This window comes from Triticum dicoccoides, chromosome 7B (assembly GCF_002162155.2).
Source record: "Triticum dicoccoides isolate Atlit2015 ecotype Zavitan chromosome 7B, WEW_v2.0, whole genome shotgun sequence".
Classification (NCBI taxonomy): Eukaryota; Viridiplantae; Streptophyta; class Magnoliopsida; order Poales; family Poaceae; genus Triticum; species Triticum dicoccoides.
This window is the reverse complement of record NC_041393.1, coordinates 213756917-213773695: the sequence shown is the minus strand read 5'-3', so window position 1 is coordinate 213773695 and position 16779 is coordinate 213756917. Positions and strand designations below refer to the sequence as shown.

General features: G+C 46.5%; 2 protein-coding genes across 3 annotated transcripts; one reads left to right on the top strand and one right to left on the bottom strand.

Moving 5' to 3' along the window:
* The first annotated feature begins 215 nt into the window (after positions 1–215).
* On the top strand, positions 216–2534 carry LOC119340189 (G patch domain-containing protein 11-like). 2 transcript variants are annotated; one of them, XM_037612087.1, is made up of 4 exons: positions 216–956; positions 1699–1764; positions 2158–2262; positions 2377–2534. In XM_037612087.1, exons 1-3 carry the CDS (start codon positions 306–308, stop codon positions 2215–2217), a joined length of 777 nt encoding a protein of 258 aa, XP_037467984.1. In that variant the 5' UTR covers positions 216–305; the 3' UTR covers positions 2218–2262; positions 2377–2534. The 2 variants fall into 2 exon arrangements, with proteins under 2 accessions (XP_037467984.1, XP_037467983.1); XM_037612086.1 differs by having other exon boundaries at positions 2158–2534.
* Positions 2535–3542: 1008 nt separating this feature from the next.
* On the bottom strand, positions 3543–7979 carry LOC119340188 (squamosa promoter-binding-like protein 17). Its single transcript, XM_037612085.1, has 3 exons — positions 7241–7979; positions 4544–4677; positions 3543–4452 (listed from the first exon to the last, which is right to left on the bottom strand). The coding sequence occupies exons 1-3, from the start codon at positions 7606–7608 to the stop codon at positions 3794–3796; spliced, it is 1161 nt and encodes a 386-aa protein (XP_037467982.1). The 5' UTR covers positions 7609–7979; the 3' UTR covers positions 3543–3793.
* Between the last annotated feature and the right edge of the window lie 8800 nt (positions 7980–16779).

The window sequence follows — 16779 nt, the reverse complement described above, 5'->3', positions numbered from 1 at the left end:
TCTCTTAACTTATTTGTATATAGGCCCCAATAACAGCCCAAATAGCCTGAAAAGAACCTATAAACTTGAAAAGCACGCAAACCACCATTAGGCCTAAACATGCCGCGGGCCGGTGGTTTATTCCATGCCAGCCCACTTTGCCACGAAAAGACAACGTCCATTAATCCATGTACGAAGCCCAACTGGAAGTGTATACCGACCTGACCCCACCCGATCTTTAAAAAAAAAAACTTGACCCCAGGCCGGAAACAAGTCGCCACGCCGTTCCCCGGCCGACCTCGCTTCGCCCCGACCACCGCAGGGCCATGGAGCCGAACGCAGCTGTTGAGGCCGACGCCGAGGACGACTACATGGGGGACCTGTCCCACTTCCTCCCGCCGAGCCCCTCCTCTCCCACCAGGAGCCTCGGGGTCCGGAAGCAACCCCCCAAGCCGGCTCCGCCGGCGCGAGGGCAGGCGAAGCGCGCCAAGGGGCTGCCGTGGAAGGAGCACCGGCGGCAGGAGCGCGATAGGAGCCAGAGAGAGGAGGATGCCCGCACGTTGGCCGGGATGGCAGAGGCCATCCCGGAGAGCAACGTTGGGTTCAAGATGTTGAAGCAGATGGGATACGACCCAGCAGCCCGCGGCGCCGGCGCCGAGCCGGTCGGAATCGAGATCCGCCGCTCTCGGGCCGGACTCGGGGCGGAGCCAGATGCTTCTGTGGCGCCGCTGCCGCAGCCATCGGAACCCAAGACGCGGGAGGAGGAAGAAAGGGAGAGGAAGCGGCAGGAGGAGATGGTGGTGGAGCTGAGGTCGAGGAAGAGCACGCAATGGAAGGGACGGAGGTTGGTGTGGGACTTCCGCAAGGCTGAGGCGGCGCTCGCGCAGCTGGAGAACAGGGAGGTGGAGCCACCGGCCCCCGATGGGGAGGAGAAGGAGAAGGGAGAAGATGAAGAGGAAGAGGTGATCACTGAAGAGGTAGCCGTTTCTCACTGCTCTGATACTGTTACTTCTGCACAGTTCTTTGTTCTGTAATTCTGTTGGTCAAATTTAGGATTGCAAGCTCAGTATCAGGTTCGGACCGACATGTTCAAAGATGTGCTAATTACTGCCAATTTTTCCTACGTACAAAAATGGAATTAAGTGAAGTAGATGAGAAAAACATTCCAATAGTTAGGATTGTGTATGAGATTGTGATTTGGATAGAACACCGTGATTGGTGTAGGTTTTATGGATTTGTCATATATCAGATATAATTCAGTAATATATGCTGGATTCATAATTCATCACATCCTACTGCATTTACCACAACACAATGATCATGAGTTCATGACAATTGATAATTGTGAAAACGTGCTTATTGTCCAATATTTGGTTGTTCATACATGTTTCCACAATTATCCCTTGAACTCATGATCATTGTGTTGTTACAAATGCACTAGCAAGTGGCTCGGCTCTGAAAGTAAATTAAAAAAAGGGCAGCCCGGTGAACGTAGCTCCCGCTCGCGCAGGGTCCGGGGGAGGGTCTGCCCACTTTGGGTCTATAGTACGCAGCCTTTCCCTACATTTCTGCAAGAGGCTCTGAAAGTAAATCCTACTTATTTTTCTATTGATCATTATTTCGTTGTCATTTGTTCTTTTCTGCATTTCCTTTTGCCCAAGGTATCATTGTGTAAGTGTTGCTGAAGGAACTGGATTGACATGTCGTTTATGTCTGCAGGGTTTACAAACCATACTGGATAAGCTGCGTGTTCAACACCACTATTGCCTTTACTGTGGATGCAAGGTCAGTTTTATTCCGGACACAAGCCAACTATCTGCAGAAGGCAGAGCATTCATACCTGATTCCTCATCTTGTAATAACATTGCTTCTTTGGAAGATCACAGTAGAGAATCCGTGTTTTATTATATACCCCCTCCTTAACTTGAGATAAGACATTTTTTGACACTGTCATAGTGTCAAAAAACATCTTATTTAACTTAGAGAGGGAGTAGATCTCTAGTGTTGCCAGTGCATTTCTCCATCCTTTTACCGCATTGCAACCAGATAGATACTGCAATGCTCATATTTTGCTCTATTTGTTTTCATTTTCTGAATTATAAATGCATTTAGACATTGTGTGTTTGCTGTGGCATCTTCCATGCTTTTAAAATATGGTTGTCTTGGCTGTTTTCTCAGTTTGAATCAGCAGGAGCATTGGCAAATGAATGCCCTGGGCCTAATGAAGATGATCACTGACCCACTCTGTCAATGGTGACAAGGGCACTGTCCTTCCCACTACAGGTGATGATTCTATGAGCAATGCAATCTGTATTCAGTAATGATTGGCATTACCGCATTGGATTCTTCACATACTGGATTACAAACTTGCTGTTTCGTTTTGCCTCTATCATGCAGATTATGGTAAATGTGACATTTGGGATATTCTTGATTAGTTGACTGTGTACGGTTAACCTTAGTCCTTAACACAATCACTGGTTCATAGCCAACTGGAGAAACTGATCTCCTGCATGTTAGTGGAAACAATATATTCTTAACTGCTATTATGTCTATTAGTTTTCTGTATCAAATGTCTCAGCATGAGAAATCTTTTTTTTTTTTTGCGGGGGAGCATGAGAAATCTTTTTGGGTCAGTTTGAAGTTACATAGATGGAATGGGAAGGTTCAGGAGTTCGCATATGGTGTGAACTGCTCCATTTAGAGCTCAAGTTATGTCCCTGACATGTCCAAAACTCTGAATGAAGTTACCGCGGCCAAAAGGCAGTAGTGTTAAGCTGTGAAGAAACGAGTTGAATTCAGCTAGCGGTAATGTCAGCAGAATTGCACTAAACGTTTGACGTTTCCCATTCCTCCTTTCTAATCGAGGGACTATTCATCAATCATCAACCGAACAGTTGAAGTTTGAGTCGTGGGAAGGCTGCACTGTTCATCTCTTTGTTCCAGCCAATGCCGGAATCTCTTCACAGTGCAATTACATTTGTGTCGATCTTTCATGTGGACAAGCGATCCATTTATGATCACTGTTTGTTGATCACGGGCCAACATGTGGCACAAGATTTGTCAGTGAGCTCAATTATTATGTCATCGTGATGACTGCATCAGCCACCCTGCCCTACCTCTGGCAATTCTTTGTTCTCCTTTCTAGCGTGGGCTCCCTAATTCTGTTGACACCCGAAGCCAGAGTCTTTGGAAGCATCAAAGGTTTCAGCTTTACCATCAAAATCAACAAGATCACAAGGTCTGGATCAGCATCCCAGCAAATGGTGACTGGAAAAAAAGGGAGAAGCTTGGAAACACATTATTCTTGGCAGTCTCTGTCACATGAAAGCAAGTGCTGATGTTTTGGAGAGAATATACTACCAGAGTTCCCACCACTGATCTGTTCTTTCGGAGCAAAGGAGCTACTGCATTGCTTGATCTCACTTTCTCACCTCAGCCAGCCCATCAACAGGACACCACCGGTGCTGAGAGCATGCTGCAAAGCCACGCTGTGTGACTGTGGCCTCAACTTTGCATGCTTAAACAAGAACAAGATTCCTGGCAATGCAGGATTAACAAGGGAATAATACGACGAGACAAGGTCCTCGACGAGCATACCGATACTTGAAATTCATGGAGGTTTACATCACATGGGCGCAAATAGTATGGAGTTCATGGACATTATGCATAAGGAAGAAATCAGTCGCCTGCCACTTCGGAACCCTTCCTTCCCATACTGGTGACCAGAAGGTAAAATTGAACGGCAGGCAGGGGCTTCTTCAGTTCCATGCTTCTCTGCGCAGGCTTAGGGTAACGTACGTAGTTGGAGTGGCCCCTACAGAGACCAGTTGGACGAGCTGCCGGGGTGGTCGAATGCCCCGCCACCGCTGCTGTGATCGCCGCCGCCGCGTGGCCCAGGCGCCGTCCTGTTCCCCTGCAGGGCGAGCTCGAGCTCGCCTGAGAAGTGGCCGTGCTGGCTAGAGCCTGCAGGGTGGTGCACCTCGTGGAGCGCGACGTCATGTGGCAGCTGCTGATGTGGCGCGTTGCGGCCGCCTTCATGGCCCCGGGAGCCACCCCAGGGGCTCGCCGGGGGCGGCATGTAGTTACTCGCCATGATGGAGGGTGACACTCCCGCAGGGTGGCCATCGAAGCCCGCGGACCGATGGTCGTGGCTGGCACCGTGGGGGGTATTGTCCCATGGCTGAGTTGACAGAAGAGAGAGAGCACAGCTGGAGTCGGCGGCGACCCCTGCGAGACACCCACCTGGAGGGAGCTCTGGGCCGGGGAAGCCGCCGCCGTGGCTGCTGTATGCGTGGTGGCCGTGGTATCCCGTGGCCGCACCTGTGTGAGGACGCAGGTCTAGGTTCCCTTGCCACTGGATTTCACCGGGCATCCGGTAGCCTGGTCGAGCCCCCGGCCAGGCATCCCGCACGCTGCTCGGAACCCTTGGGTAGGAGAAATCCAGCAGGTAGCTTCTGAACCTGCCGGGTTCTTCTGCACCAAGGATCACAGGAGCAAATCAGCAAATGCAACTGGATCGATAGTGATCGGTAAGAGCAAGAGAGGCAAATCAACCGTTGCTCACCAAAGGATGCAGCGAGTCGCCCGTAGCGTGACGCGAGAGGGCCGGGGGGCGCCTTCCTCCGGCGTTCGTTGTGGCCTGCGAGGCGTCTGCGGCAGCTGCGTTTTCCTTGATCGAATTCAGGCAACTGGTGGAACCTGAGAAATTCGAGCACAGAATTAGTGGTACAACCCTCAACTGAATTTAGCAGTGAGGTATGATGAGTTAATGACCGAATAAAAGTTATGGATCCAAATCTCACAGGGTTTCATTGTATATGATCAAATAAAATTTTTTTTCTTCATGTTGATGCAATACGAGATGAGTACTACTAACGGTATTAAAAAAATCAGTAGTTTCGAATACAAATTTAACAAAGATATAGCAAGCTGCACAAGTACTACATGTTCCCTATATATATTAGCATATCTTGGGAACAAACAAGCATAATGGAAAACAACAGGCCTGGTCAAAAGGGCATGGCAATGCTAAGAATGTCTCTCTTCTTAATATAGCAGTACTGAACATCCCATTAAGGAACATTATCTTAACGGCCTTCATAATCACACCCCGTACATGGAAAAACTGGCCCCAGAAAAGAAAGGGGCAAAGGAACCGTACATGTGTAAAGAATCATTCATACAGATGTGAGATGTCTGGCTTAACACAATCAATAATGCACCTCACCAAGGGGCAGAGGGTTGTCCATCAAGTATGGAGGGAGATATCATTTTAGCTTCGCTTTTCTGATTATGCCTCTTGTCAGAGACACGCTGGACATTGGCACAACTCAGACATTCATGAGTTTCGCGAAAGAACTAGAGCCAGAGAACATAAGTCATTTCGCTTATAAACTATAGAACTTATTATGAAAACATGACAAGGGGTTGTTAGTGAATGAAAAATTACGGAATGATTGGTAACTGCCCTTTCAACTCGCAAACTCGCAAATTGAAATCTAATGTACTGTACATATTTTTTGAATGCGTCTGTCTAAACTGGACATTTCTCATCAATATGGGGAACTACACTTTATGTAAAATAAAGGTCAGAAAAGTTTTGAAGTTTTTTTTAGAGTAAACTTGACTTTCTTTTGCACTAGTATGTAATTTTTCACAAATAAAAAACCAGCGTTGACTTCAGGGCAAAAAATATATTGCTATTACAGACCACTATTCACACTATTTTGGCCGGAAATTTTGTTTTTTCTAAAAGAAGTCAATGGGGTTTTTCTTTTTGTGAAATTTTTTACAAGTACAATGGAAGATCAAGTTTACTTCAAACATATTTTCAGAATTTCATGACTTTTATTTAATTACTAATTTTATTTTTCATATAGGGTGTAGATACACCCATAGACCAAAAGTTCCCCTCCCATCAATATGTATCTATATTCAACCATTTGTTCTCCCCTCCTTCCCGGTGTTCACACCATGAGCGCACCAACATCCCCGAGCATACACAATACTGTGCAACAAGAGGGGGGCAAAAAAAAAATCAAAGATAGATAAGCAATGTGTATGCTTTGTTTTTTCAGTTAAAGCGATGGTAATTAATAACACAATTAAACAACTCGAGCCACAGGCCATCCGTCCATTTTATGAAATACAAAGAAGTTTTCAACAAAGGAAATACAAAGAAGTTGCATAGCACATATAAACATATGTAACCCCTAAAAATCATATAAACATCTGTAATGTAGTCTCTGGGTTTTCTAACCTAGTTAAAACCGGAAATAGTTTACAGAAAGTTACATGACGCGTAGAAAGTAAGCTAACTAAAGAAAGAAGTGTGAACCAACCTGTGGTTTGATTGTTAGGAGGACAATGGTATCTCTAATCCAACAGAATTCGAGTCATGGTGCTCGAATTTTTTTCTGAATTTATTTCAAAATATCCGGCGATGCGCAGTCTCCCGGAGGTGCTATTAGGAATTGGGTGTGCGTGTGTATGTGTTGTTTATAGGATGATCGTATGCGCGTATATATGAGCATCTGCGTTCGTGATGTGTTAAGAAAAACTAAGAGAAGCTTGCCCCTCAAAAAAGAAAAGGAGCTTGAGAACCGAATACGGACTTATACCAAACTTAAGACTAGTAACCTATGACGAAGCAGAATGCTACAATGCAAGATCGTTATTTCTCACTGTTCCCGATTTGATTTGACCATTTTAGAACTAATTATACGAAATGGATAGTTTTTGGGCTACCACTAATCCGCTACTACTAAACTACCAAGTATAGTATAATAGATATGCTAGCTAGAGGAATCTTATGCAAAGCAACCGGAAGGCAGGGATGTCATATCACTGAAAACATATCAATCAGTCTACCAACTTAAGAACAATCATCAGTACACTCAAATAGTATAGAATGCAAGTAGTAAGCTGCTACAAGCAATGGCCGTAAATAAAAAAAAAATCGCTACACCCAACCCAATGAAATGAAAGAAAAAAACTTGTAAAACTAATTAGACGCAAAGCAATTGACACAAACGGAAGGCCCCACCAAGCTAAGTCAGTCACAATAATACTGGAGGACTGTACTATTAATGCTTGGGCTACAGCTTACCTTATGTGGTCAGAAGGAAACCTTCAACAAGAAGCCAATAACACAAATTAAAATGGCTAGGAATACACCATGTACGCTACAGAATACGTCAAGAAATTGGCGGGGAGAAGAGAAACGCAGCGAGAGAGGAGGCGGGGGAGGAGCAATGGTGACCTGCTGCACTGCTGGCAGAAGCGCTGCTCGAGGCCGGCGACGACGACGCGGGGTTCCTTGGTGTGCATGGAGCACACCTTGTGGCGGGAATGGTATTGCTTGGCGCCGCTCAGATCCACGCCGCACCCCTCCACCTGGCACCGCGGCGGCGCGGAGCCGGACGCTCCCCCGGCGGCCACGGCCTTCCCCTTCCTCCCGCCACCGGCGGGCGGCTTGGACGAGGACGCATTGACGCCGCCGGTGCCTGTGGCGTCCTCGAAGTAGATCTTCTTGCCGAACTTGAGCCCGTGGCGCTGCTGGTCGTCCCCGCCCCCTCCGCCGCTCCCGTCGCCGCCGCTCCCGTCGCAGCCGCCGCTGCCAATCTCCATTGCGGCGCTTGTCGTCGGTCCTAGCTAGCTCGTGGTGCGCTGGCGATGCTGGTCGTGGAGGAACACTGCTCTTGCTTGCTGGCCCCCCTCTCCTCTCCTCTCTCGAGGGAGAGAGGGGAAAGATGGAGATTGGTGACGATGGGGGGAAACACGCGCACTCACACACACACGAGTGACCAGGCTTCACCCTTCAAATTAAAACCCCCATCCCTCTCTCTCCCTCCTGACCCGTTGGTGCGACAGCCTAGTGTGGGTCTCTCAACTTGTCATGGTAGCTATAGTCACCACTCACCAGCACCTTTTGCTTTGAGTCCTCGTCAGTCGATGAGAGAGGGGAGGGATGCGCCCCTTGCCATGCTGGGTAAAACGGCTGCGCGTGGTGCGTGGGGGTGCGGGCGGGCGGGAGGGGTTGGGTTTTGTATGCCCGTGCATGCCGGGGAGCAAGTACGTATGGTGAAAAGGCTGCGCCCCGCTGCCTATTCATGCCATCTTTGGCTTCGCTGCGTCGTCTGCCTCCACTTATCAAATCACGCAGGGCCGAGAGGAGATGAGAGAGCAGTGCCCTGCATCTGCATCTGCACCTGCCACTGCCACCGCCAACGCAGCGCAGCAGTGCCATGAATGAACAGCACGGCTGTGATGGCAGCGCCAGGCCGCCGCAGCTAGCGCCTCCACAGTAGATGTTTCCCATGGGGGGCCAGCTCCCGCCCTTCCCCCCTCTCTCTCTCCCCTCCTTTAACACCGGACCTGTAGCTGCTGCTATCCTGCTACCTAGTAGACCTGTGAGTGGCAGAATTGGTAGGTATTAATGTCGCTGTTCATCAGTGGTGCTCCATTTTGGGAGTAGAAAGTTTACCCACTCGCCGCGTGACTAGTTACCTCAGGGTTAAAATCGGGAAACTGGGCTACGGGCTACTACTACTAGCGAGCGAGTGAGTGTGGATGGGATGTTTCTTTTTTGCCCTTTTGTGGTAAAAAGAATCACACGGGTTTCCGCCCAGCTTTACCTTTGCATGAGTTCATGTGCACGTGCCTTTCCATTTCCTACGTGCAAAAGTGCTACTCCTACTAGTACTGTGCAGTCTTTCTGTGGAGAGTGGTCCTCTACATTCTCTTGGAGAAATACGAGTAGGTTCCTGGGAGTGCATCCAAGTCCGCAATGATTGTTTTTTTTAAATCTGTATTTTTGGGCAAACTTTGACAAATGTTTTGAGCGCTTGTAAAGTTTCATCATGGAATGACGTTGATTCTGTTTTCTTTGCCACGACTTCCATTGATGCCATTCCATGATGAACTTTGCAAGCACACAAAACATTTGTCAAAGTTTGTAAAGAAAATTCATTTTTTTGGAGTCTACTGTTCATTCCAGTTCATTTGAGCTCGAGTTAAGAAACATTGGAGTTTTATTGTTCATTTGTGCTCGCACTACTAGGAAAAAGCCTATACACAGAACTTTAGCAGTAACGCATGTTAAAAAAGGGCGTTGTTGCTAGACAGCAGTAGCGCGGGCGAAAAAACCGCGCTGCAGAAACATATATAGCAGTAGCGCGTGCCGCTGTAAAAGAGCTACTACAAAAATTCCCACCACGAAGCCGACTGGCTACACATAGTACTAGCGCTCTTTTAGAAACAGCGCTGCCGCTAATTTTGTTGTAGCAGCGCGTATCTGTGTAAGGCGCTACTGCTAACGAAAATAAAATAAAATGAAAAACAAGTAGAAAAGTATATGAAAATGAAAGAAATAAAAAAGGAGAAAGAAAAAAATAAAATGTAAAGAAAAATAAATGAAAAAAGCGGAAAAAAGAGAAAGGAATAGCAGTAGCGCTTTTCAGGAAACGCGATGTAGCTAACTTAGCTATAGCGCGTTTCCAGGAACGCGCTACCATTACGTTTCACTTAAACAACGGGTTTCCCCCGGCAACCACTTCTTCCCCAAATCCCTCGCCCTCGCCGCCGTCTCCCCAATTCGCCGTCGCCCCACTTCGCCGCCGTCTCCTGCCGGTGTGGACGCCCACAACCTCACCGTCTCCCCCCGAGGCCGCCGTCATCCTCACCGCCGCCGCCCGAGGCCACCCTCAGCCTCACCGCCGCTGCCCGAGACCGGCCTCGACCTCACTGTCGCCGCCCTCCACCTCACCGCCGCCCAAGCCCGCCCAGGACCGCCGTTGCCCGTGCCCGAGCCCGCCCTCTCCGCCCCTGCCTCCGTCGCTGAGCACCTCCCCGCCACCGTCTCTCCCCTCTCTGTAAGTCCCCCACCCTCCCCCCACTCCTCTCTCTCTGCATTTCAGAGAAAAAAATTAGTAGAGCAAAAGTTAGTTTATAGCAAAAAATTTAGTTTAGAGCAAAGGATGTTAAGTAGTAGATGTTAGAGCAAAAATTAGTTTAGAGCAAAAAATTTGGTTTACAACAAAAGTTAGTTAGGGCAGTAGGGTTTAATTAGGGTAGATGCTGCTTGTAGTATATAGTGATACTAGTAGATGTTAATTAGGTTAGGGCAGTATTGGTACTAGTAGATGTTAATTAGATGTTTTTCAGTTAGGGCAGTAGATTTTTGCTAGGTTAATTAGGTTAGTAGTGTTGCTAGTAGTAGTGGTACAGTAGGTTAATTAGGTGAAGTTAAATGAATAACCTAAATGAAAGAAATTAGTAGTTAACTGAATTTTTTTCCTTTCATCATTATAGAGCACTAAAGTTAACTGGATTTTGTTCTATTAGTAGTTAAATGAATTTTCTTCTACACTTTGTTTTTGAATTAGCTTGTGAAATTTGGACATGTGGTTGCTGGTGTATATTTGGACATGTGTTGCGGTGTCGAAGAGGGATATTTGAACACCGTTTCCAGGGAATGAAGCTGAGTGGCCTATGTATTGCCAGAATATTGATTCATTTCCATTCCGGCAAATTTTAGGTTCTCGATTTGTCCACTTTTTAGCAAAGGTCATGCCAAAATTTTCCGTGAATTTCGGCATGACTTGTGCTATAAACTAGGACATATCGAGTGCCCGGGATTTGCCGCACCGGGAAGGAGTCAATGTTCCTGCAAAACAATAGGCCTTTTTTATGTCATTATTCATTTTATTAGGTCTAGAATTAATTGACTAGATTTAATCGTAGGAAACATGGCTAGCAACGATGAAGGACAGGGTTCTGGTGATTGCGACGACGTCTACAGGGCGGCAGATGAATTTTTGAGCCTTGCCGACGATCAACCGATGTTGTTGCTGGGCCCACCGGTGGCATCGGGGACTGAGACCGACACGCAGAATGGTGCTGAGACTGGCATCGAGACCAGCGCTGAGACTGAGACCGGCGCTGCCTCGGGGAGCGGAGCCGGTGTAGAACCGAAAGCAAAGAGGCAATGACTTCCTAACAAACTCAGGACTACTAGACTGGTGGTCACGGAGGTGGACGACGACATTTTTGAGCCAAAGGTGCCCGAGGAAGCGCGCAGGTGCTACGACAATCAAATAGGCTGCATCGTACGGACAACCGCCACCATCAACGATGAGAAACTACAGAAGATAGATAATATGAGGCCCTCCCTCCTAAAGAAGTTTCACCAGATATTTTTGTTCCCGGGCCGGAATGAAAAGGATTATAAAGATCCAGATAAGGACCCGACAATGAAGAAGATAAACAAACACGCCATGACCAAGTTTAGCGACGCGTTGGCCGCCTGGAAAACAAGGGTGAAAGCAAGGATCATCGACAAGAAGGAACTCTACTCCGAGATTGTAAAGGATAATCCGACAATCACGGAAGAGCAGTTTCAAATATTCAAGGCGACTTGCGAGGCCGAAGCTGCCCAAAAAAAGTCTAAGTACATGAAGGGGCTTCAAGAGAGGAACATTGGGATCCACCACCTCGGAATCCGTGGTTACAGCGGGAAGAGGTCCAAATGGGCCAAGGAGGACGCGGAAGCCGCGAGTCTGGGCATCCCAGACCCCTAGGAGGAGTTCACCGTCCCGCAGGAGCGTGACGTCCTCAGGGCCCGACACCGTTGGGACCTAGTGAAGAAGGTTTACGAGACAAACGCGGTCACGATGGAGTTCATTAGACTGCTGGTAATTTTAGTTTCTGATCAATTCGACTACGCACGTTAGTCATATTTGTAAACGATCCTTGTGCCTTTTGTAGAGAGAGCAGCACAGGATTGCGGCCGAAAGCGATTTGCCGTCTGAGGCATTGGCGAGGCCCAAGTGGTACACTCCATTCAATCGGGCGTTGAACATATTGAAACAACTCCCGGTGGAGACTCGGCCATCGTATGGACGCGTGCACGGTGTCGGAGACGGCGCCACGTGGAAGAAGTACTACCGTGAGACCACGGAGGAGAGAAAGGAAAGACGGAGGTTAACTGAAGAAAACATCGACAAGAAGGTTGAGATTGCGGTTGAGAAGAAATCATCTCAGACAGTTGCAACAGCGGTAGCTGCCGAAAAATAGGTGGTTGTAGATATGTCTACTTCCTTGGTTCCGGCCGTTTTCAATTGGACCAGGCAAAATCCAGAAAAAAATACAGCAGACTTTCCCCTTGCTGACTTCTTGGGGAACATTGCACCTGCACCTGCTCCCGCACCGGCTCCCCGCACCTGCTCCCGCACCGGCTCCCGCACCGGACGTGCTCGGCGGTGCTTCATCTTTGGCTGAGCTCGACGCCCTCACAGTATCTGTCACACCGGCCCCCTTCAATAAATGTATAATCTCCCGTTTTCGTTGCCTTTCGGATGTCTCATGTCGCAGACTTTTCTTTGCAGACCGACGAAACCCCATGCACCATATTGTACACCATCAGCGACCAAAAGGTGGACGTGGGGAAGGCGACGACAATGGAGCCGAAGGAACCATTGTTCCACAGCCGGCCGATGCCCCTGAACGTCTTCAAGGTTTCCATGGACAGTGTCAAACTGGACCACAAGAATTTGCCTCCTCTGATAGTAGTGGGGGATGACGACGAGACCCCGCGGCGGCTTGGGGATTGTTGCAATGGGTGGGTCCTCTTGTGGCCAAAGAGTCTACTTCGTCTAGAGGCGGCCAGGAGCACACCCACGAGCACGCAGCAGCAAGGTATGAACATCGACACCCCACCTACCCAATTAGCATTGGGTGTCGGCTTGGGTGATAGCAGATGCGGTAAGGAAGAGGCTCCATTAGTCGCTGATGACGTTACCATGGATGAGGATGAGGATGACGATGGCACTCAACAGTATGTCTATACTGGCGCCTACTCAGGGTTTGAGCGTCATGAGTCGGTGCCTGAATTGCCGTCTCCGGAGGCTGAACGTATTATGGACGACCTTCCGGTAGTAAAGAAGTTTAGGAAGAGAGCGAGGAAAGGCCAAAAAGCTGATTCTATGATCCAGCCTCCTCAGCAGCGTCGACTTCAGGACCGTATAGATACCCCCGATGCGGATAACTGGCGTATCCCCGGTCAACCAATCCTACCTGCAAGAGCGCTAGGGGCCAGATACGGCGATCTAAGGAGACTTCATGACGATGTGTTGCGGATAGAGAAAGGCCTCATCGCCTCGAAAGATCTAGGATACCCACTCTACGTGGTTAAAGTTCCGCGGCAATTGCCGTACGTCGACTGCTTCCCCGCGGATAAGTTCTTCCTTCGGTTTGATTACATATTCGACATGTTTCACGTCAAGAAGCTGGATTTTACGTTTGTCCACCTTTATGCCTTGCACATGAACTACATCATCGGGCTTGAGCAGATACCTTATATCTGTGTCGCTGATCCGTACTACATGCACGAGGCCTTCTTGGGAGTCTGCACAAAGCACCGTGAATACGCGAGGGAATACATCGTCAGTTTCATGCTCGCCAATAAGGACAAGGAGGCGATTCTCGTGCCTTATCATCCCATGTAAGTCATTGATACGTCTCCAACGTATCTATAATTTTTGATTGTTCCATGCTACTTTATCTACTGTTTTGGACTATAATGGGCTTTATTATCCACTTTTATATTATTTTTGGGACTAACCTATTAACCGGAGGCCCAGCCCAGATTTGCTATTTTATGGCTAGTTCAGTGTTTCGAGGAAAAGGAATATCAGACGGAGTCAAAACGGAACGAAATCAACTGGAGAAGTTATTTTTGGAAGGAAAGCAACCCAGGGAACTTGGAGTGCACGTCAGGGGAGATACGGGCTGCCCACGAGGGTGGGGGGCGCCCCCCTGGGCGCGCCCCTGCCTCGTGGGGCCCCCGTAGCTCCATCAACGTACCCCTGCACCCATATATATCTACGTATCGTAAAACTTCCAAAAACAGAACCTAGATCGGGTGTTCCGTCGCCGCAAGCCTCTGTAGCCACCAAAAACCAATTGGGACCCTGTTCCGGCACCCTACTGGAGGGGGATCCCATCACCAGAGGCCATCTTCATCATCTCCGCGCTATCCATGACGAGGAGGGAGTAGTTCACCGTCGGGGCTGAGGGTATGTACCAGTAGCTATGTGTTTGATCTCTCTCTCTCTCGTGTTCTCTCTCGTGTTCTTCTATGGCACGATCTTGATGTATCCCGAGCTTTGCTATTGTAGTTGGATCTTATGATGTTTCTCCCCCTCTACTCTCTTGTGATGAATTGAGTTTCCCCTTTGAAGTTATCTTATCGGATTGAGTCTTTATGAGAACACTTGATGTATGTCTTGCGTGGTGACAATGGTTATTCTATTGATCCACCTGATGTATGTTTTGGTGATCAACTTGCGGGTTTCGTGACAATTGGGAACCTATGCATAGGGGTTGGCACACGTTCTTGACTCTCCGGTAGTAGCTTTGGGGCACTCTTTGAAGTACTTTTATGTTGGTTGGATGAATCTGAGATTGTGTGATGCATATCGTATAATCATGCCCACGGATACTTGAGGTGACAATGGAGTATCTAGGTGACATTAGGGTTTTGGTTGATTTGTATCTTAATGTGTTATTCTAGTATGAACTCTATGATGGATTGAGCGGAAAGAATAGCTTTATGTTATTTTACTACGAGCTCTTGAATAGATAGAACAGAAAGGATAACTTTGAGGTGGTTTCGTACCCTACCATAATCTCTACGTTTGTTCCCCGCTATTAGTGTCTTTGGAGTGACTCTTTGTTGCATGTTGAGGGCTTGTCATATGTTCTATCTATGTTATTATTGTTGAGAGAACTTGCACTAGTGAAAGTATGAACCCTAGGCCTTGTTTCCTATCATTGCAATACCGTTTACGCTCACTTTTACCGCTCGCTACCTTACTGTTTTTATTATTTCAGATTACAAAAACCTATATCTACTATCTATTTTGCACTTGTATTACCATCTCCTCGCCGAACTAGTGCACTTATACAATTTACCATTGTATTGGGTGTGTTGGGGACACAAGAGACTCTTTGTTATTTGGTTGCAGGGTTGTTTGAGAGAGACCATCTTCATCCTATGCCTCCTACGGATTGATAAACCTTAGGTCATCCACTTGAGGGAAATTTGCTACTGTCCTACAAACCTGTGCACTTGCAGGCCCAACAACGTCTACAAGAAGAAGGTTGTGTAGTAGACATCAAGCTCTTTTCTGGCGCCGTTGCCGGGGAGGCTAGGTAAAGGGTACTCACACTCCGTCACTAAGCTCTTTTCTGGCGAGGTGAGTGCTTGAAGGTATATCTTTAGATCATGCAATCGAACCTTTTTGTTTCCTTTTTAGCACTAGTTTAGTTTATAAAAGAAAATTACAAAAAAATGGAGTTAAGTTTGTCTCATACGCTTCACCTTTTTAATATCTTTCGTGAGTATGATGGAAAGGATAATTGTGCTCAAGTGCTAGAAGAAGAAATCTCTAATTTGTTTGGCACTAAATCTTTGAATGATGAGCATGATTGCAATGTTGTTAGTACGAATTCTTTGAATATCCATGATGATAATGATGATTGCACTAGTTATGATGAAAATGTCTCCTATAAGCATGTTGATTTTTGTGGAGTAGATTGGATTTGCATGGACACACCAAATAGGGAAGATAGATATTGCAAGAGGCATAAGTACTTAGAAACTAAATTGTTGCAAGAAGAGCTAGATGAATGTGCTGAAAGATTCAATATTTATAGTACCTCTTGTGAACTTTGCAATGAACATGGTCATTTAAAGCTCCAATGCTATTTGTTTCATGATCAAGTCGTTTCCAAATATTGGGATAATTTGATTACCCTTGAGCATCATAAAGAGCTTAGCCTTCTTTTGGGTTATGAAGAAATGAAACGTATAATTGAGGGTATTCCAAAATTTAGTCTCGATAAAATTCTTGATTTTGATCTAGAGAAAATTTATATGTATTGTGCGGAGAATTGCATTGAAAATCCTTATATTGCCAATTACCTAAAGAAAAGAAAGCAAATGGAAGATGATGAGAATACTAATGAAAGGGAAGAGGCTTCCCAATCTCCTCCTATTATTTCTTATGATGAATCAGGTAACGAGGAGGAGCTTTTTATTCAGCCAATCTCATCAATAAGGAGCTCAAAGAGGAAGGTTGAACCTACACATAATGTGAAGAAGAAAAAGAAAAGAAGGATCAACAAAGGTAAAAAGGTATCCCTCCCAGATGATGTTGCTCCTACTACTACTTGTGATGATGATAATTGCTATACTATTGGTGCTATCCATATTTTTAATGATGAGAGTGATTATGCTTATGATATGAAAGGGCCCAAGCTTGGGGAAGCTATCTTTGATGAGGAGGAAATATTTGACAATATATTTGCTGAAATTAATGTTTGTCCCAAGCTTAGGGATGCTACGTTTAATGAAGATGATATTTTTAGCATCCCAAGTTTTGATATGCAAAGTTGTTATGATGATAGCATGTCTCCTACCTATGATGATTATATTGATCAAAGTGGGTTTGGAAGAGTGTAAGCTTTAGGTAGTATTGATCCCACTATTTTGCAGGATGTTGAATTTTATTGTGATGAATATGGAAGTGGATTTGGAAGAGTGTCAACTTTATTTAGTGATTCCACTATCTTGGGAGAGGTTTCAATCGATTATGATGAGAACGAAGTTGCTACTTATGATGATTATTGTGATGAAACTTATGCTATAAAAAGTAGTGATGATTATATTTACAAATCTTGTCATGATTATGATTACCCTTTTTCTGAACATTACTCTTTTAATGTGGAATCAATTTT